Here is a 25,618-nt window from a genome sequence, read left to right on the forward strand (position 1 = left end):
ACGATGCCAATAAATGTAGTATAGGTCAATTTTTTGTAGTCTTATTAGTTACTTAGAAAACATCATTGATATCGTTAGAAGTAAAAAATATAAATAATAGCGTGTTGATTAGTTTTGGAATGGGTTCCAAATTGATTGTAGTTTATTGTAGTGGCAAGAAAATTCTTTATTTGCGTTGTTTTATCTCAAATTACTGCAAGAAGGTCACAATAACAAGATTTTAAAAAATAAATAACACTTGTTCAAAAACTACAAACGATGCCAATAAATGTAGTATAGGTCAATTTTTTGTAGTCTTATTAGTTACTTAGAAAACATCATTGATATCGTTGAAGTAAAAAATATAAATAATAGCGTGTTGATTAGTTTTGGAATGGGTTCCAAATTGATTGTAGTTTATTGTAGTGGCAAGAAAATTCTTTATTTGCGTTGTTTTATCTCAAATTATTGCAAGAAGGTCACAATAACGAGATTTTAAAAAATAAATAACACTTGTTCAAAAACTACAAACGATGCCAATAAATGTAGTATAGGTCAATTTTTTGTAGTCTTATTAGTTACTTAGAAAACATCATTGATATCGTTCGAAGTAAAAAATATAAATAATAGCGTGTTGATTAGTTTTGGAATGGGTTCCAAATTGATTGTAGTTTATTGTAGTGGCAAGAAAATTCTTTATTTGCGTTGTTTTATCTCAAATTATTGCAAGAAGGTCACAATAACAAGATTTTAAAAAATAAATAACACTTGTTCAAAAACTACAAACGATGCCAATAAATGTAGTATAGGTCAATTTTTTGTAGTCTTATTAGTTACTTAGAAAACATCATTGATATCGTTCGAAGTAAAAAATATAAATAATAGCGTGTTGATTAGTTTTGGAATGGGTTCCAAATTAATTGTAGTTTATTGTAGTGGCAAGAAAATTCTTTATTTGCGTTGTTTTATCTCAAATTATTGCAAGAAGGTCACAATAACAAGATTTTAAAAAATAAATAACACTTGTTCAAAAACTACAAACGATGCCAATAAATGTAGTATAGGTCAATTTTTTGTAGTCTTATTAGTTACTTAGAAAACATCATTGATATCGTTCGAAGTAAAAAATATAAATAATAGCGTGTTGATTAGTTTTGGAATGGGTTCCAAATTGATTGTAGTTTATTGTAGTGGCAAGAAAATTCTTTATTTGCGTTGTTTTATCTCAAATTATTGCAAGAAGGTCACAATAACGAGATTTTAAAAAATAAATAACACTTGTTCAAAAACTACAAACGATTTTTACGTTTTACGAATAAAATCTACAGATTCAACCCTAGAATCTGAGGAAAGTCTAAAATCAAGATTAAAGATTGTTTACACCGATCGATCGAAACGTCAAACGCGTGAGATATGTTATTGACACGCTCAAACTGCCATTTTCGAACAGAGGTCTATCTGTAATCTGTGATCCGTCCTCCCACAGATAGATTGGTTTTTGAGATTGCAATTTCGATCCACGGATTGTTTATTGGCACACTTAACTTAAAATCCGGATCACATTTTCGATCGAAAATCTGCAGATATTAGATTGGATTGAATATTAATTTCGGCCGTAAGTAACAAATAAGACTACAACAAATTGACCTATACTACATTCATCAGCATCGTTTGTAGATAAAAATAAATAAAAAAGAAATATTTTTTTGCTCTTGAATCACTATAAACGCAGTATAAGGCTTTCGATGAACCAATTTTTAGTCTTCAAAAAGCTCTACAGTTTATAAAATCGTTCGTAGTATACGATCCTTCAACTGTATCGTAGCTGTTGTTAAAAATACTAACAATTACTCTCTGATTATTGATTAACAATTTTCAATTATCAAAAAGTTTTACACTTTCAGAAATTATAATTAAAAATTCAACTCATTTGCAGCTCAAGTTTTCAATACTTACGAAAGTCCGTGTATAGTTGGCTGTCATTATTTTTTAATACGAAAAACAGCACATACTTAACGATTTTGAATTTATATTTTGAGGTATAATCGATGCTACATTTACTGTAGGCACTATAGTAACTGTAAACTTGTGTACGCACGCTTATATTTAATCGGTAATGTCCATATACATATAAAGGTATGCTGTCGGAAGACAAACTGTGAAACTACGAACGATTTCCTTTTCTATTTTCTAACGTCTTAAAATGTATCACTCTATCAAACACTAAGTAGATTTATTCATTCGCACTTATAATCAGTAATAAGCAAGACATACAAATATAAAGGTACTGTGACAATTGTTCATATCGTTTGTAGTTTTTATGCCAGTGTCATTTTATTATACCACTACAATTTGGCTAGTTTTATCTGATTTTTCTTGAAGTTATTTTAGAGGATAAATTATTTTACCAGTACTACAATAAACGATAAATGACAATATTAATTCCAATTTTTTATATTGCACTATTTTGAGTTTTTTTTCGTTTCGGATGGAATTTATCCATTATTTCATTTTAATTACTTTTGTCGTCTCAGCAGTTTCGGATTATTAAGTGACTTTGTAACATTGAACAGCAAACTACTGAACATTAAAGATATCCAACTCTTTTTTTTTTTTAACATATATCATGTGCAATTTAAAACGACACGAAATCCAAGGCTCATAATTGTTTTGAATATATTAACTTATTGAACACTAAATTTTTTGTTTTTTATTGCTTACAGGGGTTCAGCAGCCACTACAAACATATGAGTTTAGCTACAATCAACTACATTGTTTGTAGTTTTTGAACAAGTGTTATTTATTTTTTTAAATCTCGTTATTGTGACCTTCTTGCAATAATTTGAGATGAAACAACGCAAATAAAAAATTTTCTTGCCACTACAATAAACTACAATCAATTTGGAACCCATTCCAAAACTAATCAACACGCTATTATTTATATTTTTTACTTCGAACGATATCAATGATGTTTTCTAAGTAACTAATAAGACTACAAAAAATTGACCTATACTACATTTATTGGCATCGTTTGTAGTTTTTGAACAAGTGTTATTTATTTTTTAAAATCTTGTTATTGTGACCTTCTTGCTATAATTTGAGATAAAACAACGCAAATAAAGAATTTTCTTGCCACTACAATAAACTACAATCAATTTGGAACCCATTCCAAAACTAATCAACACGCTATTATTTATATTTTTTACTTCGAACGATATCAATGATGTTTTCTAAGTAACTAATAAGACTACAAAAAATTGACCTATACTACATTTATTGGCATCGTTTGTAGTTTTTGAACAAGTGTTATTTATTTTTTAAAATCTTGTTATTGTGACCTTCTTGCAATAATTTGAGATAAAACAACGCAAATAAAGAATTTTCTTGCCACTACAATAAACTACAATCAATTTGGAACCCATTCCAAAACTAATCAACACGCTATTATTTATATTTTTTACTTCGAACGATATCAATGATGTTTTCTAAGTAACTAATAAGACTACAAAAAATTGACCTATACTACATTTATTAGCATCGTTTGTAGGTAAAATAGGCTGAAAAAAAGTAAGGTTTTTTTTAAAGCGGGTTCCAGCGTGACGGAGCTGTTCGCAACGCGTGATCAATATGCTCACATAATATAGTGGTTATGTTTTGTTCTTGCTCGTTGGCCTACAGTTAGAGATCGCTTTACAAATGTAATCGATACCGTAGCACTTGCGTCATAAATATGTTGATTGATCTAAATATTGAATAGTAATTAAATTAGACACTATTTCTAAATAGCCTTATCTTTTCACTTACATTCAATACATTAAACAAAATCCTTCCAACGAGGATATTTTTGAATTGCAGCATCGAGGAAATGGTGCAATTTAAGGTACTTTATGCTTTGCGGTTGTCAAGTTAGCGTTTAAGCTTTTAAAATAATACTTCTCTTGTGCCTCGTCGCAGTCGGATAGAGACTGTTCATACCAGTAGTGGGTAAAGTTTACAATTTATGAAATAAACGACTTTTAATGGTTATGTTTACTGTTATAAAGAGAAAATCCTGAACATTAAAGTCTTCAACAAATAGCGAACTACGTGATGAGTTAATATAGATATTGGATTATTAATAATTAATAAATAATAATATTTCTAAAATCGTAAATGAAAGACCTTTCAGTCAGATAACGTTAATATTTAAGTTATTAAAATAATGTAGAGCACAATTTAATGAAGGTAATTATATTAAATCAACGGTGCAAAATTGAGTCCCTAATCTGTCTGTTCACCCACGCTTAATATATTTTTATAATTAATTAAACACAGTTAAATAAATTCAATAGCTTTTGTGAATATTTTTGGAAAAAAAATGTTTTTATTTTTTACTCTTTAATAAAACTAAATGGACTTGGTTACTTAAATATGCAAAATAAGGGCAAGAAACAGTTTAGTGTATTAGGCGGCCTTATCACTTATTCTTCTCTTTCAGACAACCAGGGCAAAAATATATCTTTTATTTAAAAATTGAGGTTAATCTTTTATATTAGTTATTATATAATAATCATCATTAAATACAGTAGCAGTGTTGGCGCGGCTGTTACTGATGAAGCCCGGACCGCAGTCGCCTGCTACTAATTACTTAAATATTCGCGTTACAATACAGAATTAGCTTTAGAACCTTAGTTTTCTACGGAGATTATTTATACCTTAAGCAAATGTTTTTGTGATTGTTTCAAATTGTAATTATTTTTAAGTCAATACAATTAAAAATAAATGAATATGAAAAGTTAATGTAAAACTATCTACGTTTTTTTTATTTCTATTTTACATGAACTTCACATAAGTATTTTCCTCAGAATCAAACTCGTGCTATTTTCCATGCAAGGAAAATACGGGTTACGGGACTCTGTCAGATAATCCTATCGGTAAAATATCATATTACCAATATTGGTTTCCCATATAGCGATTACTTACATATAGACTGAAAATAGAAATGTGTTATAAATAATGCTCTTTAATTTTATTAACCTTATCGATTAGCGCGCCCTCTATCGTTTAGAAATAATATATGTATATTTATAATCCTAATAATCATAGAAAAGAAAACACGTCACCAAAATATTAATAATGATCACTTTTCGAGTTCCGAAATAGCAAAACAAATTGCGTGTATTGGAATAAATAATTTATGTTATATAAATTTATAAATATAAATTTATTTAAAGTGTCTTTTGCAATGAAATTTAAAACAACAAACAATATCATAAAATTAATTGCTTGATAAGAAATTATCCACTTGATATAACCCCACATTCGCCTAAAAATGTGAGGCCTATCTTTTCAATACATTAAATTATAATGACTCATTTATCAACCATCGATTTTTAATATTAATATGTAGTTTGAAATAGCTTCTTATAGTGCAATGTACATATCCTTAAAAAATATATCAGAAAATCGATTCAGCTTAATTTTTTGATGAATAAAATTGTTTATAGAAATTGAGCATCGTAAAACACTCTATGACGTTGTAGGTGGCGAAGCGTAAGCGGTGTATACGAGTATGTATGTATTATGTGCTCGATAAAACAAAGTAAATATCGTGCCAAGCTACTCGAAGCACGCGCGCAATTGACTGCATGTGCATGGGCGGTGAATTTGAGCTCATCAATCTGACACACAATAAATTACCGTACATTCTGTATGTTCAGTTTATGCGTGTTTATTTATCTTGCTTCGCGTTTCAGTTTTCGCGATAATCCCGTCGAACACATAGAACGCGCTCGCAAAGTTACGCCAATGTTTGCACATTCATTCATTGATACGAACTGCTGACTCTAATTACTGATTCATTAATAGTGTTTGGAATTCACTTCAATTTCTTATACTCTACAATTCTACATCAAGCTCTATCATACGTTCAATCGCTCTTGTATTTATAATATAGTAACAATACTTAACTTAAATAAAAATATATGTATTCCTATTTCGTAAACATGCCAAACACGAATGTTAAACTGCTTATTCAATACCACATAACTATTCCTTAACCTCGATGAAATAGAAAAATTCTTGGCTTTATTTTTCGTAGAAATAAAATGAGATAACGCCATCTATCGAACGACTCCGTAAATTATTTGTACTCTCTATATGACTGTAGTTTAGATATTTGACGTAATATTGAATGTCGCTACGCATACAACTCTACATTAAATTTAAGTATATGTATAAATTTAAAAAAGCATTTGAATGCCATAAAACCAAAAATATCAAATTCAACTGTATATTATCAACAATTACGAAAAATAGAGAAGCAAATTTTCATTTCGTATTTTTTATTTAGAAAAATATAACATATCGTTTATACATAATATCTACATTCATTTGTTTCTATAAAATTTAAAAATCTGTTGCTTCCCCATTTGAAAAATGCCCCATTTTCCAATGAGGAAATATAAAACTACATAGTATAATATCTTCCAACTACTTATTAGCTATATATTTAACTACGTAATAACTAATTGGTAATATAAACTGCATATTAAAAATTTCTATTGATAAAAAATATGTCTAGTGGTTAGTTCAACCGGCTAGAATATGTTAAATTAAATTCTATATGAAGGAAAATTGATAGAGTAACCACTTGTGCTCGACCTAAATGCTTTGACGCTTCCACGCCGGTCCCTTTGAATGACATCCTCCATCAAAAAGTCATGTCGCGTTATTTCTTCCTCTACATCAATCTTTTATGTTCAGGAGTCAGCTGCACGAGGTCTTTGTCATAAGTAAGTTATTTATTATTTATTAGCTCCTTTCCGCAGCTTCAGACGGCTTGGATTCTCATAAATATTTACCGTCTAGTCTATAAAGTCCTAGTATTACACGAGATAAAAAATAAAAAGTGCATATAATTACAATACTAAGCATAAAAGTAGGACGAATATATTGTCTTGACCCACGTTTATCGTAGGTACTAAAATGTATTATTATGGTTTTATTTTAGCTTTGAAATATGTTAATCAGGCGTAATATGGTGGTTTAGCGATAAAGTAATATACAAGTAGAAATATCAAAGTTCGCTATAAAAATACTTTTATATTTACTTTTTTATATTTTCATGCCATAAACAGTCCATATAAAATTTTAATCTTTAATGTGTTTATTATTAAACTCTATGCATAATAATGCCTTTAAACAAATTCGTGGCAAAGTTTGTGGTTTCTTAGCATTAGTATGACTAGCATCAAGGGATCTGGGCGATATTCTTGAACAGAATTTATATCGAAATATGTTTAAAGAAACAGTAGGTACATTAACACGTTTCATCGTGTTATGTATTATATTTTATGTTCAGTAAAAATAGCTGTGTTATTTTTACGTTTTATGTGCTCCAAAAGTCATAAATTCCATTCAAGAAGATAAGTAATATCTACATGACTAAGCAGCAGTCCGTCAGAAAGTTTCACGGGCCTCTGGAGCGCTGCCAAGGAATCGTCTCATGGCTATTTTCGCGTCATCCATACGAATGCCATGACATCGGCCTGACCTATAGCTACTTATACAAAGTGCGGTTCTATTAATGAGAACACAATAAAATAATGAAATAAATGGAAAATATAATATTGCTATCGACATTATAACTCTGTCAATAACCTATTTAATAAAATTAATGATTCGTTAACTATATCAGTAGCAACGATTTATTTTTGTTAGCATAATTGTGTAGAACTTTTCGTAGAAATTGTTGAAAATTAATATCATATTTCATAGCTTGTTATGTCCATAAATACTCCTACTTTATTTACCTCTCATATTTCAATTTCATCAGATATTAAATGTTGAGATAAATACAAGGAAAATGAAACACATCTTTTCATCGGATTTTTTTTACTATTCTATTTATTTAATGTTGCATTGCTTATTCGACAATATAAAACAGAACTAGGATTACTCGGTTTTACCCCTTGGATCACAAGAGCATTCACCCATTCATTGTCGAGAAATAATACTAAACCGAATAGCACGTAAGTAACTCTATTAAAGTGGTCTTTGACTAGCATTCATTATGCCCCTGTCTAGTTTTACATTCCTTTGTCAGCGATTGTCGTTGCATGGATGCATGAATAAATTGTTTTTCATAGTGATTTTTGAGAGTCGAACGTTCCGAGCGAACTGGTAGGTCAAGATCCCTTTCTCATAGAAAACGCTTTTGTGTTATAGTAAAAAGCGTGTTCTATTAAAGGGCGCGGGTCGTGTTGGTGCTCGGTTAAGGTAAAATATGCACTCGCCGTGTTCCGCTCCTGTTTTGGGTCTCGCCGGGAGCGGCGATGATCGGCGAAAGCGCGGGAATCAATCTCCACGCTGCCAGCCGCCTTCGCGCTTTGTTTTGGGGACCTTACAATGAGGGGCTGCTTTTGATTCATTATGTCGCGTCATACTTCTTATCTTTTTAACACAATTAAATATCGCGGGTAACAAAATACTGTTATTGACCCGTTTTACATTTTAAGGGACGTATAAATATTATTACTTAATTAACATACATATTTAAACACAATATTATGTTATACTTCTATAATTACAAAACGAAATATTAATCCTTATAGATGTAAATCACATTTAGTTCATGTACGTAGTAACTATCCACAATAATATATTAAGGTAATAAAAAACATAACTCTACCTGTTTATGAACCCAATAAAAATAATCGTTCTTAAATTTTAATTTTACATTCTAAACTCTACATTTAACATAACAAACAAGGAATTTATTTAGAATCATATGGTAACTTAACAGACACATCAATAGTAAACATTGCAACAATATCCATTATAAACTTATAATAATGCAGCAAGACAATTTAGAGCAATAAAATGTTACGGCTCACTGGTGTAAAAACAATAGAGGCAAGTCGAAGGCGGGGTTCGGGTATAATGTGAAAGACATTGTCTGCGGCCCGGCATGGGCAGCGCTACGGCACCGCCAGTCAGCCGCGACCGATGCGCATAATGAGATGCAGTGTTCCTCCAGATGTGGCGCACCCGCCCACACTAATGTTTTTTGTATAAAAACCTTTTTTTGCCACCATACATACATACCAACAATGTCACCCGGCTAACTACGCGATATTAATAAACCATTAATGTATTATAACTAACATACACGTGTTCGTATTTATATCACTATGTAAAAATATCATACAAAAATCTTATTAGATAATTTATCGGTAACACACGCTGTTATGGCGGATAATTTATTCAAGAGTACAAAGGATACAAAAATACCAACAATAAGAAAAAGTAAAGCATCGAATATACAGAATAATGATTTTGTTTGGCGAGTTGCTAAATATAATCTTGTTTGCGAGAAGATTTGAAAGCCGTGGCCGTCGTCGGCTCAAGTTTATTTATGTAGTCATAGCCAGAACCGTTACCTACTACATGCCAGATGTTATATTTCAGCAAATGAATAATATAATATGTAATAATTACTTATTCTACACCCTACATGTGAATGTTATATGATAAGTAATTAATTAAATTTATAGCATGCTAAAAAAATTATCTTACGATACTATCGTCAAGGGATGAAGTATATCGGTCCATATCACATCAGATATTTAAATTAATTATTCAGTCACACTTCTCAAAACACATAATAATTTTATATACATATCATAGTCTAACACAAAATTTCTTCAGCAATTCATAGAAAAACCCCGTTGATATGCCGGCGCAGCTCCATACTTCTTTACATTCCATATGAATATAAGCACTATGGGAAGTAAGGAAGCACGGAACTAGCGCATGGCCATGTTTCTTGCTCTTCTTTCTTGATTCACTTTAACACATTCTATCGCTAATGCCTCATCACCATTAGCACCTAACGTTCCGAGCACGACGCCATCTAGGTGGCTACAATATTGATCACTTATGTCATTTGCCGATATAAACGCGATGGTGTCAAACGACACAGCGTGATGGCAGCTCGACGAGCACTGGCAGCGCACGCCATGCGCAAGCGCAGACCAGCTCTAAAAATGGACTCAACCGGCGGAGTTCGCTTACGACTCGCGAGTACCATCCATTCCAAATTTGTATTTTCCCAAAATAGAGCGGACGGCGGACGCCCATCGGATCGGTTACTCGAACGTGCACCGACCTGCAGCTTGCGGGCTGGAGCGCACGGTGCGCCGGCCCGCGGCGGCGCACCATGGACTCTTATGTAAGGCGCGCTGTAAACCGCGCCGCGTGACGACCGTATCGAAAATAAACGTTCACGCAGAGGCGACGCCGGCGACGGGCGCCACATGTGCGCGCTCCCGTCAGCGCTGCGATGATCGCTCGCTGGAGGGGAGGTTATTATTAGTCGAACACCATCTACCACTGTCACCTCCCGCAGGGTAGTCGGGCTATACATAGTTCACGTCTTGAGATCTGGCAATCTTTTGCGTTCACTGACCCCCTGAAAGAATGTTAATTATATATTTAATTCCTATATAATACGAATTATGCGTACTTACGGATAAATTTACATTTTATAAAGAAGTGTGAATTTAAACATTCAAACTAATTTAATGCAAAACAGCAACACTTAAATTTGGATATACATACATAGTTTTGAAATATTGAAACTTTAAATGCCTAAAAGTCACATTGCTGACCATAAAGCTTGCCTGTACGTTCTTTCAGTCAATAAAAGAATTTGGCAAACTTTCGTAGACAAACAAGTGGGACGACAGCCAACTCATCTTTTGTCTGCTTGAAAGCAACATAGTTTTGTTAGCATTTTTATACTGCCATGTTTCAAACTAGTAAACAGGAAACATTTACACTATGTGAAAATTTTCTTACGGTCGGGTCCAGATAAATATTCCGAATCCTTATTTAAGGCAGATCAAGTTTTGATAAAAATTCAGTATCAAATGTCGGATATTTATGGGTCTCGCGGAGCCATAATCGGATAATATTATTTCCTTCACGTATTGTAGTGCAAAAGGGAATACTTTCCTTTGAATTTAACGACATTTTACTTGATCAGCTAAGATGCGCTAGTGGGTAAAGAATTGCGATGCTGGCCGCAGTATGAACGTCCAAAGAGCGCCTGTTGAATATTAATGTGACATTGTTATTGGCCACAGTTGCCCGCTGCTGCCCCAATCGCACATTTCCATAACTTACTATTCGGGATCTGCGGGGAATCAGCTCGCTTTTGTAGGAATATGATCGCTCGGGATATCCACTCATATCACGCCTCTCAAATCTGTTTGTCACGGTTTCACACTAACCTTTCCGTCGCTTTAGCCTCTAACTGAGTAATGCTTCAATATCTTATTGCGGTATGCACCGCCATGCTGTTTAATGAGTCATAATTGAATCGTGTCTTGCACTTATTAATACGGATAAAATGGATCGAACTGTAACATTATAAAATCAACGATGGAATATATATCGTGTACGTTAAAATATTCCAATATATTTTTATACAAAAGAATCGTATGCTAAATAATGTTTATTACATACGGCCGTTTCCGATAAACGCATCCCAACACACCGTTTAACTGAATACTAAGAAAGAAACTGAGTGTGGTTCATTTCAAAGCAATTTTTTATGATCCGGTTTAGGCCCAAGAAAGCGTAAATAAGACAAATAATGCACCACATGTTCTAAATTGTGATCTCATAGTTCTCAAAAACAGGGAATCGGTATTATTCTTTAAAATCATTGTCTTTATGTTGGGGATTTATATATTTAAATAATGAATACACTGGGTGAGCGTAAATGTTTACATTAATATTTAAGAAAAAACATCGATGAGATGGATAAAAAAACAGTTGTCCAAGAGGTTAAGAAATTTAAGTTAATGTAAAAGAATGTAATATTCACATTAATAGCCAGAATGCCTGATGTGCTGGCCTAAATGTAGAAAAAGTTTGAAGAGAAGTCTAAAATCGTCTCCATAGTCTAGGTTCTTTTGCGACGAAGACAATCCTAAACCTAAATAAATGTCATCAATAACAAACCTTTTGTGTATTTTAAGATTTTTATAGGTACACATTTAATACAGTTAAAACCTACATGATCAATTATTATATGTAATGTAATTTAATGAACAAAGTTTGCACGACTTTGTATTACTGAAGTAACTAACTAAAAATCATTCATTAACATAATCATTCATTTTATAAATTTTAAAACTCTCGTACTGTAAATAAAGAATCCTTAGTTTTTGATTCATTATTATTCCAAGCTTATTTAGTAAAGTAAATTTTTTTCGCTCTATCTTTTAGTGGAAATTAATATGTAAGTATATCATAATATTAGATGATTTAAAACTCGTAAAAATTATTGTATAAAATGTACACCATTTTTATAACAAAGAATTTATATAGCTTTCGAGGTGTGCTTGAAGTAAAGAGTGATACAAAATAGCTGCCATTTTCGAGGCTTGTCTATATAGCTGGAGAGCCAGTGAACCCTGGGACTAACGGTCTTCCTGTAAGGCTAGAAATTTGTATACTTACGATTTATGGCATTCTAAGAGCAATAGCCATGACCTGGCAGGCGTCAGCCCTGCACGTCATCAGCCCCTTTATTTTTTAAACTGTTAATAAAATTGGTTTTCTAAACTTGTTTCTGTAAATTTGAAAATTTAATAGGATAAAGTTTATTTATTGTACATTTTAAAAAAAAATTGACAGGCGATTACAATAAGCAGAAGTATATGACAGATCAATTAGAAAACGCACAGTTGATGGGGTAAAATAAACTTTATCCTGTATACTCGAAATTTTTATATGTCTTCAAATAAACGTCTCAGAGTAAGTATGTACAATGCCAGGCGGCTTTGAACAGCATAAGACCATGACAGGCGAGGGGACAGTTGCTAAGGGCGTGCGAGTGGGAGGTTTTGCGTGAATGCATATAGTGCATTCTGTCTGTCACTCCTGTTGGTCGTAGCGTGATGATACATAGCCTATCACCTTCCTCGATAAATGGGCTATCTAACAGCGAAAGAATTTTTCAAATCGGATCAGTAGTTCCCGATATTAGCGCGTTCAAACAAACAAACAAACAAACTCTTCAGCTTTATAATATTAGTAAAGATTTATTTTATTTAAACGTACAAAAATATTAAATAATTTTAGTTTTGTAAGTTTTCGCTTATCTTATAAGATCTATAAATAGACCATCTAACAAATGAATGAAATAATTTTTCAAATCCGACCCGTGGTTCCTGAATCCTGATATTAGCGCGTTCAACATAGCAAACAAACGAGCAAATTCTTCAGTTTTATTATATTACCTTGTATAGCTAGTAGTGTCACTACTATAATATAGACTATGTATAATAACATCACATAGAGTGGCGACGCGGCCACGATTTAAAAAAAAAAAAGCTTCGTTACAACTTTTGGCCTTTATTTTTTCTGTCTAGCCCATGTCTAGCCCCCTTTCGCAACGCGCGATATGGAACATACTTGTTCCAAAAATATTACAAAATAAATATTAGGTGGTGTAGGTAGTACTTTAAGAAGACATTGATTGCTCACATATTTATTTATCATAATCATCATAAAGAAAGTTATTTGAAGTAGGTACCTACCTATGCATTTTAAAATATTAAAAAAATGAAATAATGTATTTTATTGTGATTTTAATACATTTAAAAAGCTTTTTTGATTTGAATTATAAAACACAATAAAATACATTGCATTTACTGTATGCGTTCATGTAAAATTTCTTATTTGCACGCCGCCCTTAGCAACTGTCCCCTCGCCTGTCATGGTCTTATGCTGTTCAAAACCGCCTGGCATTGTACATACTTACTCTGAGACGTTTATTTGAAGACATATAAAAATTTCGAGTATACAGGATAAAGTTTATTTTACCCCATCAACTGTGCGTTTTCTAATTGATCTGTCATATACTTCTGCTTATTGTAATCGCCTGTCAATTTTTTTTTAAGATGTACAATAAATAAACTTTGTCCTATTAAATTTTCAAATTTACAGAAACAAGTTTAGAAAACCAATTCTTTTAACAGTTTAAAAAATAAAAGGGCTGATGACGTGCAGGGCTGACGCCTGCCAGGTCATGGCTATTGCTCTTAGAATGCCATAAATCGTAAGTATACAAATTTCTAGCCTTACAGGGAGACCGTTACTCCCAGGGTTCACTGGCTCTTGGACCAATAACGAGCGCTTTATGTTAAGCCGCACTACAAATTAGCGCTCTCACTTGTAAAACGGTGCGGTTTTAAACTAGCTGCAACTCAGTTAGCAACTTTACAAGTTTCAGTTCATCTGCAGTACGCCCTGAGTACTGCTAATAACTACTGTAATCTAGCTTTTCCTTTTCGTCTTACACCATTCTGTCTTAGAACAAGAACCCATCGTATGCGGGCAAATAAAGTTTGAAGTGCACAATGCACACTCGTCTGTATTTGTTGATCTTGTTGTATGTTTAGTGTCGAATAGGCAGGTACTTTAGGTATAACCATTAAAAAGTATTTAATATACTTTTGGAGGAAGCATAGGTTAAAGAGCAGAATTTGCTTTTTCATGGTAAGTTGATGTGCATACAACAATTGTAACAGTTTATGTGAAATTACAAAATTATTTATTAATTACAAGATATTATTGATTGACCTTCGGAGATGCTTTAACTCTACATTTAGTTATTAATGATTTTCAAAATAGATAAATTACATAATACTGAATCAAACAGTAATAGTATCATTAATTTTAACCAAAATGACAAGATAAGTAATGGTCTTATTATGAAGAAAATATGGGAAGAATTTCTGTAAAATCATGTTGCTATTTTAATAACTGTCGACGATAATAAAATTAATTGAAATATTTTAACTCAAGAAATCGTATAATGTCAGTCCCTTGAAGAACCCTTAATTTAAAACATAAAATGCCTTAATTTTTTCATATCTTAAGAATGTAATTTAAAAATAACCCTTCTCTATCAAAAGTAAGGAAATTAAACTCGTAAAGGAATTTTATACTTGTGCTACCTACATAGGGCTAAATAATTCACTATAGTGTCAATTAAGAAAATACGATCGCTATGTGTAATTATAACAAATAAGCCACTGTTGTGTTACGCTATAATTTAGCGTACATTGAACGTTTAATTAAAAAAACGCATTTACAATGGCGTCATCCAACATGACGCTGCGCGTGATATTCCTGCTTCATTTTAGTATCACATTATATTACAGTTACACCACATTGTTTAAGCTTTATTTATTAAATCCATGATCATGTGAAAATACTAAAGTGGACTGATGATTTTTATAATACTACTGTTCCTCGTTTACTCTTGCCTTAATAACTTACGATATCCTGAATGTACTGTTGTATTAAAATGTTTTCTAAAATGACATAGCAAAATACTTGAAAGATTTTCACTCGGTTATTCCAGACTTTCAAAATTGTGTAGAAAAATAACTGAGGTGGGGCGTAATTGACTTTCAAGCTTCATTAATTAAATATCACTTCATAGTTCACTGAATATTGAGAGGAAGCAATAATGAGTGATAGGATTGTGAGAGTGGAGGAAGGGTGCGCGCGAGCGGGCGCGACGCGACGCGCGACGCACGGATTCCAACTGTTGGTGTTCGTAGGACAAGCGCGAGCGCCGCCCGATGACCACGACGTTTGACCTTATTTAATTAGTTTGTTCGTTTTTACTCTTTGAACGTAACGCAGCATATTAAAATGTGTACCACCTAATTTATTGTTGCCATCTACACTATTGCTACTGTTAATTTCACATGTACGCAAAAAGACGAGTGTAAGAGCACGCATTACGTAGTTTTTAATTTTCAGTGTTGTATTTAAGAAGTGGTTTCCTTAAAGAAAAATATTTTCTTGCTCTCGCATGTCTTTAAATTAACTTTTACACCTTACAACTACAGACGCGATCCTGTGGTCTATTTCTGTTCGGAGTTCAACCACCTCGGCACGAGCACGAATTTTTGCTATCTCAACTACCTACACGTCTTTTACTGAAACTATAATTTACAATTGAATTATGATCATTTTTAAATGATGTATTCAACAACTCTACAACGTTGTTTTCTTTTCCTGAAGCTTTAAATTATGATATGATTTCAATAGAATGTTTTAAAATATACATATTTATTCAGACAAGATAAATAGCTAGATAATTTCCACTTCTTCTTAAATACGTTAATTTTTTGAACTATATTTCACATGTAAATAGTAATTTATACTTTTTATAAAATATGCTCTCTGTAACAGAATGATTTCACACATCAACATTTTCAGAACAAAATTTAATGATATTAAAGCTGCATAATATAATGATACGATTCTGTTAAATTTCATTCGAATTTTCGAAATAACATCACATAACATCAACATTCCTTGTTAAAGTCGTTAAAACAGAAGAAAGTTAAAAATACGCCTTCGCAGTGGCTTTGACTCTCGTATGGCGCTGGCTCGAAGTTTCTTTATAAAGTTAAATAAAACTCTTTAAATGTCATTTGCATAACAAACGAGATAACGCAGTTACGAAATCAGCGATACTCAAAGAAAAACAGAAATTACCAACTATCTGTAACTCTGTACATAGACGTGATCTGTATCGATAGTAGTATTCAATTTACAAGACGCAAATATATTATTCTATTAGTCATTTACATATAAAACATTACATATAAGAACATGAAAACTGCTTTCGATGTTGATTGTAATCTTCAAAGATGTTACGAGTATTTTTTTTTAAGGAAAAGCTTATAGCATAAAAATTACACAATAGATTTGAAAATTTATACTACAATATCAATTCATAGAGCTTATCATCCTCTTTAATAATTAGTTACACTACGGCCAACGTAACTTGGCGGGCCTGAACTTCGCGCAGAAGGCTGCGCACGAACGTTTTTTAGGAACGAAATGGTGGCATGAGGCGGCGTGCGCGGGGCGGAGATCTAGGCTAGGGATTGACTCTATGTAAACACAATCATCCCTTTATTCGAACAAATATCGCAATCGATTTTTATCGATTTGAAATTTATTGATTTTTGTTTATATGAGATACTAAACGAAATAGCTTTACAAACTTATTGAATTTTGTCGTTAGTAAAAGAGATTTCGAGTTTAATAGCAAAAAAAAACTAATAACATTTTATTTTCATGGTTGTAAGACATGATTTAGTTAAATATCATTTATTTATAAACGACCACTACAATAAGGACTGATTGAGAATATTTGAAACCTATTATAAAATTAAATATAAATATATTTCACAATTCAATTTCAATCGATTTGAAAAAAAAATCGATTAATCAATATCCTCAGACACGCATAGTGGACATCCCTTTTTGTTTACGTCGTTTAACTTCGTGCATATTCGGCAATTCTCGGTACGCAATTATGTATCTCAGTCACACGTTAACATTGGTGTCGTGTTCGTGTCGCTATCTCTGTCTTGAGTACAGGCGGTTACAAAAGTTTTCGTTGAGTTGATCGTTATTATTTGTTATTATTATATTGTTGAGTGTTAAGTTTAAATTTGTTCGTGTTTAAGTTTGTTTTAGTGATAATTTGGAATATTCTACTTGGAATTTTGTATTATTCGCGAACAAAGATGCCACCAAAGCATAATATGGTTTTAAATCGCCAGGCGAGAAAAATAATATTCGATTTAACGCAGTATTTTAAAAAAGAAAAAGAAGAAGGCGTAAAAAATGTTGACAAAGTTTTTTTAAGAGTTGCTGAGTGAATCCTGAATTCATTAGGTTATTTTTATTGCTTTATGTCTCATAGCGTTTTGATTTATTTTATTTTTACTTGGTCTCTGTATAAGGAAATTTTTATTCGAATTTCAGTTTAAAATAAATAAATGCCTATAACACTTTTTTTTACGAGTGTACATGCGCAAAAGTTCGTAGAGGCTATGTTCAGGCCCGCCAAGTTACGTTGGTCGTATTGTAACTGCTACAAAAATAATAACCGAACTGACATTGTTACAGTGCCATGAAGATAATGCTGGCCAAATTACCTCGTCCATGGATAGTTGACGACGCGAAGGACGACGGCTACACGGCTCTCCACTTGGCGGCGCTAAACAACCACGCGGAGATAGCTGAACTGCTGGTCCGGGGGGGCGCAAGGCCAGACCTGCAGAACGCGAACCTGCAAACAGCCCTCCATCTCGCAGTGGAGAGACAGCACACGCAAATCGTTCGCTTGCTCATTGCGAACGGGGCTAACCTCAACATTTGTGACAAGGTTAGCTGAACGTTACTTATGCGTGTGAACGTTTCAATTGAGTAGCGAGCGTATTTTAATGTCGTTTTACATGTAGCTATAACTTTTTTAATATAATTGGTGTGGATAGATTACAAATTTAAATCAGTTTTGAAAATAATGTTTATGATGTCCATATTTGGAATCTGTATTTCACTGACACAACAACCAATTGTTGAATTCTTTTATTTTCAAGGATTTTTTTTTTCAATAGGACGGTGATACGCCTCTTCACGAGGCCCTAAGACATCACACGTTGCAGCAGTTGAGACGGTTGCAGGACGTCACAGATTTCCCCACACTCGGCGGGATTGCCAACGCACACGACAAAAAGTCATCCGCCTCCATCGCATGCTTCCTTGCTGCTCATGGCGCTGATTTAACCATCAAAAATAAAAAAGGTAGATATAGAGAAAATTTATTTAATAATATGATGAAATAGAATATTTATAACCTTTGAATCTAAAAGGGAAATGCGTTACTCATTTAGTTGATTGCTCAACTTGCATCGGCGCCAAATTACTTATAGTCTACTTGATAAGTTGAAAATGGCGTAAACTAGAGATAAGGCTCTTAAAAATACGTGCGATAGCTCATTTGATTCGGAATGACGTCTAGAAAAATGTATCGGAAATGTTTATTAGCACACAAAAAATTGCAAAAGTTATAGGCAAATTAAGTTTCAAAAAAATAGGTATTTCGTTTATTGTTAATAACTCCGAAATTATTAATATTTCAGAAATTTTGAAAAAAGATTCTTAAAGAGGAGGAAATTTCCAACGAAAAACTCCCGACTCCCGGAATTCTATCTCAATTATTTATAATTTTAATTTAACGCTGAAAATAGGCCTCCGCGCGGCATTTTTAGATAGCGCGCGCGGCTTCAAAACCGAGCACGTCACACTAATTATTTTTTTAAGGTATTAAATATTAATTTAAAAATTAAAAAAAATTATGGTGTATTCCGAACACTTCAAAGAATTTGCTCCCGTTGGAAATTTTACTTAAAGTTAATTTTTCAACAAATTAGACAAATGTTAACTAACGAAATTTTTTTGAACTTCCGGCCTTATTGCATATTAAAAAAAATGTTTAAATAATTGTCGGTAAAATTTTTCACTTCGTGGAGCCCTTCATATAAATATACTTAATAAGATCGCGCCATAAAAGTTTAAAAAATGTTAATACTTTGTTTATAATAATTTTTTCAAGTTAACAAAAAACTAGAAATTTCTAGTTTTTTGATCAATTTACTTAAATTGAAAAAATTATTATAAACAAAGTATTAACATTTTTTAAACTTTTATGGCGCGATCTTGTTAAGTATATTTATATGAAGGGCTCCACGAAGTGAAAAATTTTACCGACAATTATTTATACATTTTTTTTAATGTGCAATAAGGACGGAAGTTCAAAAAAATTTCGTTAGTTAACATTTGTCTAATTTGTTGAAAAATTAACTTTAAGTAAAATTTCCAACGGGAGCAAATTCTTTGAAGTGTTCGGAATACACCATAATTTTTTTAAATTTTTTAATTAATATTTAATACCTTAAAAAAAATAATTAGTGTGACGTGCTCGGTTTTGAAGCCGCGCGCGCTATCTAAAAATGCCGCGCGGAGGCCTATTTTCAGCGTTCAATTAAAATTATAAATAATGGAGATAGAATTCCGGGAGTCGGGAGTTTTTCGTTGGAAATTTCCTCCTCTTTAAGAATCTTTTTTCAAAATTTCTGAAATGTTAATAATTTCGGAGTTATTAACAATAAACGAAATACCTATTTTTTTTAAACTTAATTTGCCTATAACTTTTGCAATTTTTTGTGTGCTAATAAACATTTCCGATACATTTTTCTAGACGTCATTCCGAATCAAATGAGCTATCGCACGTATTTTTAAGAGCCTTATCTCTAGTTTACGCCATTTTCAACTTATCAAGTAGACTATTAGACGTATCGTGTAGTGCATTTGACTCAATGATCCCGTACTTCTATGATTAACAATAAATTTATTTTATGCCGTACTTACAAGATTTTATGGCACAGATCGTTTAATAAATTAACAACCACTTAATTAAGGATATTTCTTGTTTCCGTTAAGTAATAGAGTTCTTGGTAAATGAAACTTGAGTTAGCTCTATTTTAAGAAATCAAACAATTAATTATTATTTGTAGTTGAATTTTTATTTTCGATATTTAGATTGGTTAAGAATTGATGTGGGTTGTTGTGAGTGAAAAATTGTAACGTGCTGCAGAAAAATAAAAAAAATATTCAGTATATTATTCATGTGCATAGGTATTCTTATTAATAAAAACTTGTATTTTTTCTAAAATCTAGATAAATTAAATAATATCAATATGGATTGGTCTGCAAAAAACCACATTGAAACTTCCAGGTCAGACACCGTTGGACCTGTGCCCCGATCCGAATCTATGTAAGACGCTGACGTCATACCGCAAGGAAGCCGGCACCACCAGCGATGGTACACCCGAGAGCGAGAGCTCGTTGAGTGCTCCCGTCGCAAGCACATCTATAGCATCGCACACGCCGCAAATATCCCAAACACCACAAACGCCGCAAGTGCCGCACACGTCGCAAGTGCCGCACGTGCCACAAGTGCCGCACACGCCTCAAGTGCCGCAAGTGCCACCAGCCGCCGACGCGCCCAAACAAGACGCCGCCAGCGACGAGTGCCTCGTGTGCTCGGACGCCAAGCGGGACACGCTGTTCAGACCCTGCGGACACATTTGCTGCTGTAACGTCTGCGCCGCAAGGGTGAGAATCGCCCGATATTCCACCGTTTAACACGATTCACAACCCATTAATTTGCTTATTTATGAACGCGATTGAATTACGTTTTATTTAACTTAGCTTTATACGGTTTTTCGTGTGATTTTAAATGTGTCTTTTTTCATCATGGCCGGACGTGATTGGATTAAATATTTATTTTGGTAAAAGGATTTCCTCTATTTTTTGTTCTTTTCTCATAAAATTCTATAATCTTCTTTTGCTACCTCTAAAATTACGGCGAGCATTACAGACAGTTTATAGTTATAGCGATATAACTTTAAGGGGATGTCTGGCTACAGTCTGTACTGCGGCAAATTCAAACTGCGACGTCAATACCTTAGTGGTAAAACCTGCAGTGTGTAGAAACTACATAGTTAGCAAACTTATAACTAAGCATCCATAAATGACAAATAACGTTACAAAAGTCCCATACTTTGAATCGAATCTTATATGATGATACACAAATTTAATTAAAATTATTCCCGTGCGTGGCCAAACTAAAACCAAACCTGATATGTGTGGAGAATGTATTAAAATCGTACCTAATTTTCTTGGCCCCAATCCAATCTAACTTTTCTTAATATGCGCAATTTTATTGTACAAAGCCAAAACTACGTAGGAAATATCTACTACTAGGTTTTCGCCCGCGGCTTCGCCCGCGCAGTCAAAGAAAAACCCGCATAGTTCCCGTTCCCGTGGGATTTCCGGGATTGCGTCATTTTCCTGGGATAATAAGTAGCCTATGTCCTTTCTCGGGAATCAAAATATCTCCATACCAAATTTCATGAAAATTGGTTTAGTAGTTTAGGCGTGATTGAGTAACAGACAGACAGAGTTACTTTCGCATTTATAATATTAGTATGGATTAGGTAGGAATATAATTAGAACAAACATAACAATGTACAGAAAAAATAACTATACATGAGGTCATGAACGTTTACAGAGCATCGGAAATTTATTAAAATCGAATGCTGACGTCTATGAAAAAATACTTAAATAAAACATGGACTACTTAAAACCATCACTAATAATATATTGAATCACTCAACAGATGTTGTTGTTCGATTTTAGCTCACTAAAATATTCGAACTCATAGAGCACATTGTAGATTAGTATAGCAGTTGCCAAAATTTCACCTAAATCATTTTTATTTCATAAAAAAGTCGCGTAGGTATATGAAATTGGAATATATTTTATACTTTTAATTCACTTTTTGTGCAAAATTGTAGTTTATCATTTTAGCTTGACTATCACCCTATTAAATAAATAAAAAAAACACCCACAATAGAATTTTGGATGCGATAATGCCAGTGACATTGCTATCGTTTGATTGATTTTATACCAGAAAGGGGTGGCAAAGAGCCAAACGACCCATTTTAGGCACGCAAAGACACTCGTGGATATAATTTTCGACAAACTATGCTTCAACTATATACACATAAATTATGCAAACAAAACCCATAGAGTTTTTGGTAATAATGCATGATTTACTTGTTTTGCTGAACGTTAAGAAAAGTAACGAAATTACTCTTTGCCGTGAACAGCTAAATATATGACCTATTTCTAAACATAATCTTGTTTGTATTACTTTGATGAGTCAGAGGTTCTCGAACTCATAGATTACCAGAAGTAAATAAGGATGGTTCCTGGAAAAAAACATTTTTAACTACTGAATTTTGCAAAAATCGTTTTATAATTTTTCTTTATCCTTCAATAAAAAGGGAACTCATTTCGCAATATTTGCGTAATTCAAATCTTTCTTATACATACTTGAAAACTTCTTATAGGTACTTACTATAACTTCTTATACTGAAATATTGTATGCCTACCTTATTAGTAAATATGATAATGTATGCTTAGATAAGCGACGTTACCTATCGTCTATATATTTTATAACTCTCTTGATATCCGTATCAAATGAAAAGCACAGGATAGTGACGGATTTATCTATCGGCCTTAAACGGCATAGTAGGCAATATGCATTCAAAAACTTGTTAGATTCCATTCTCTTTGATTATAAATTATGGAAAGGTCAAAATATAGCGAATAATTTAAACTTTTATTTACTTTATAATCTATCGCAATTTTTTGGGGGTGATAGTAATTTTAAATCCAACACTGTTCAAGGGTATTATACAAGCTGGAAATTTTCTATTGGCTTGCCATTCCGATTCCCGGGCATGGTAAGTGAACTTTCAAAAACATTTCAAATTTCTATGCAGTTGTATTTCTTATTAAAAATAAAGGAATTTTTCCCTTCTGCATAATTTACTATTTCCAGTATTTTAACTTTTAAGCACATACATTTCCACCCTGTATACCTACTCTTTAAACTGAAAGTGATGAAGCGGACTGATCCTGATCTATTGAATATGATTTTTGATAGGGCGATAATTTCCAAAAAAAATTGGTTGTTTGTAAAGTCGGTTTACTGACGATAGTTGAATGTGACAACGTCCGATTGTGCTTCTTTGTCGCTCGTTCAGCGCTCTCGCTTGCATTTCAAGCCTTACATGGAACGCCTCAGAGCGAGGTAACGCCGCATGAGTCATGTTTTTTCGTGCGTGCAGCCGGCTCTATCGAATTGTAAGACGTTGTCACGTCAAAAATGCCAAATTAGATTTTTTTAACACGTTTATTCATGCAAAACAACTACACATATGTCATGTCATCTATATGTCATGTGAAAGGTGAAGAAATGCCTGTTGTGCCGCGCGAGCGTGTCGTCCCGGTCGCGCGCGGGCGAGTGCGTGGTGTGCTCGGAGGCGGCGGCCAGCGTGGTGTTCCAGCCGTGCGGCCACGTGTGCGCCTGCCGCGGCTGCGCGCCGCTCATGCGCAAGTGCGTCACGTGCAGGACGCCGCTGCACAACGGGGCTAACGTTGATTGTGAGTTCCTAGTGGTGTAGAGCTATATGATTTTAGTTTAGATGGTTTACGGAATTTAAGGAGACGATGACGATGTGAAATTAAAAAAATGAGTATGATCAACAGATAGCTATAAGCTGGATAGACAGATATAAGCTGGGACATGCATATTAAGGATTATATTTAGCCGTAGGCCAACAATTGTAACAAGTTAATCCAGAGTCCTTGATTGCTGCATAATTACTAACCACTTTTTCACTTATTTATTATATTTTACTTAATGGACTAAAAATCGTCTACTAGTTCAATTTATATTAACGCATAGCATTTCAATATTCAGCAACACATAAATCGCATGTTACAGTGGAAAAAGAGAGCACGAGCAACCTAGCGTCAGTGCAAGTGAACAAAGGGCAACCGGCACCCGCACAAGCGGCGCCGCACCACATGAACAACGGCAGTCGAACCGCAGCACCGACTAGTAACAACAACTCACAAGCCGGCCACACAGCTCAGCCACCCGCAGCTGTGCCGCAAGCTAACCATGCTGTGCCGCAAGCTAACCATGCTGTGCCGCAAGCTAACCATGCTGTGCCGCAAGCGAGCCATGCTGTGTCTCCAGCTGGACATACTGCGACAACTTCGCCCGCTGCGCCCTCTACGGCGGAGGTGCAGAAATTACAACAGCAGTTGCAGGACATTAAGGAACAGGTAATAATATCTAGATAAAAGAGCGAATAGTTACGGAAATGTTAAAATTAATGAATAACAGACTATTCTGTCTCTGCAGAAATTTTTAATTAAAAAATTGGTTTCCTGTAAAGTCGGTTTACTGACGATCGTTGAACGTAACAACGTCTTAAGGCCGATTGTGCTTCTTTGTCGCTCGTTCCGCGCTCTCGCTCGCACTTCAAGCCTTACATGGAACGCCTCAGAGCGACGTAACGCCGCATGAGTCATGTTTTTTCGTGCGTGCAGCCGGTTCTATCGAATTATTAAGACGTTGTCACGTCAAAAAAAATTAAAAATAAAAAATTCCATGGTTATAGGTTGTTTAGGACAAATCGCATTACTCGGTAAGGCTAGAATTTTGGAAATTCTAAACTGTTATTTTACGTGGAAAGACCAATGCACTTGAATTCTTGTCAGCAACCCAACATTTAACAGAAACCGCTAAACAGCTATCTGGTGGAATATCGTGCTATTCTCAATCATGAGCTGTGGCTTCATTTGAACAACCAATAAATAAATTCAAGGGTGCATAAATATTCATGCAAATACATTAATACATATTCACACACAAAGTGTAGTTATTCAAAATACCGAAAACGTAATACTTAGATAGACTTATATTTGATGAAGGAGTAACAAACTCTTAACTCTAAGCATTTATTTATTCAATTAAATCAATTCAATTATATAAAACTCAAATGTGACTGATATAGTGATCTATCAACGCACAGCCCAAACCACTGGACGTATCGGGCTGAAATTTGGCATGCAGGTAGATGTTAGGACATAGACATCCGCTGAGAAAGGATTTCCCGAAATTCTTGCGGGAACGGGGAAACCGGGGAGCACGTACAAAGTCGTGGGCGGAAGCTAGTTTCTTATAAAAGCACTTTTGAATCGTCATAACATTTTTAACACCTATTCGGAAAGCAGTATCTACATACAAACTTTCGTATTTATAATAGTAGTA

At 33.6% G+C, this 25,618-nt stretch overlaps 1 protein-coding gene across 2 annotated transcripts in view; it reads left to right on the top strand.

Annotated features, from left to right (window-relative positions):
- The window catches only part of mib1 (E3 ubiquitin-protein ligase mind bomb 1), a 133,597-nt gene that overhangs the window by 107,427 nt on the left and 552 nt on the right, over positions 1–25,618 (top strand). For both annotated transcript variants that reach the window (XM_089704095.1, XM_089704100.1), the window contains exons 12-16: positions 17,986–18,244; positions 18,477–18,663; positions 20,657–21,036; positions 23,742–23,937; positions 24,281–24,627. In XM_089704095.1, coding sequence (XP_089560221.1) covers positions 17,986–18,244; positions 18,477–18,663; positions 20,657–21,036; positions 23,742–23,937; positions 24,281–24,627 — 1,369 coding nt within the window. The remainder of the gene's footprint in view (positions 1–17,985; positions 18,245–18,476; positions 18,664–20,656; positions 21,037–23,741; positions 23,938–24,280; positions 24,628–25,618) is intronic.

Source organism: Colias philodice, chromosome 2 (assembly GCF_061535455.1).
Source record: "Colias philodice isolate Cphi_HAF_F1 chromosome 2, ilColPhil1 Martin Lab GWU primary, whole genome shotgun sequence".
NCBI classification, from domain to species: domain Eukaryota; kingdom Metazoa; phylum Arthropoda; class Insecta; order Lepidoptera; family Pieridae; genus Colias; species Colias philodice.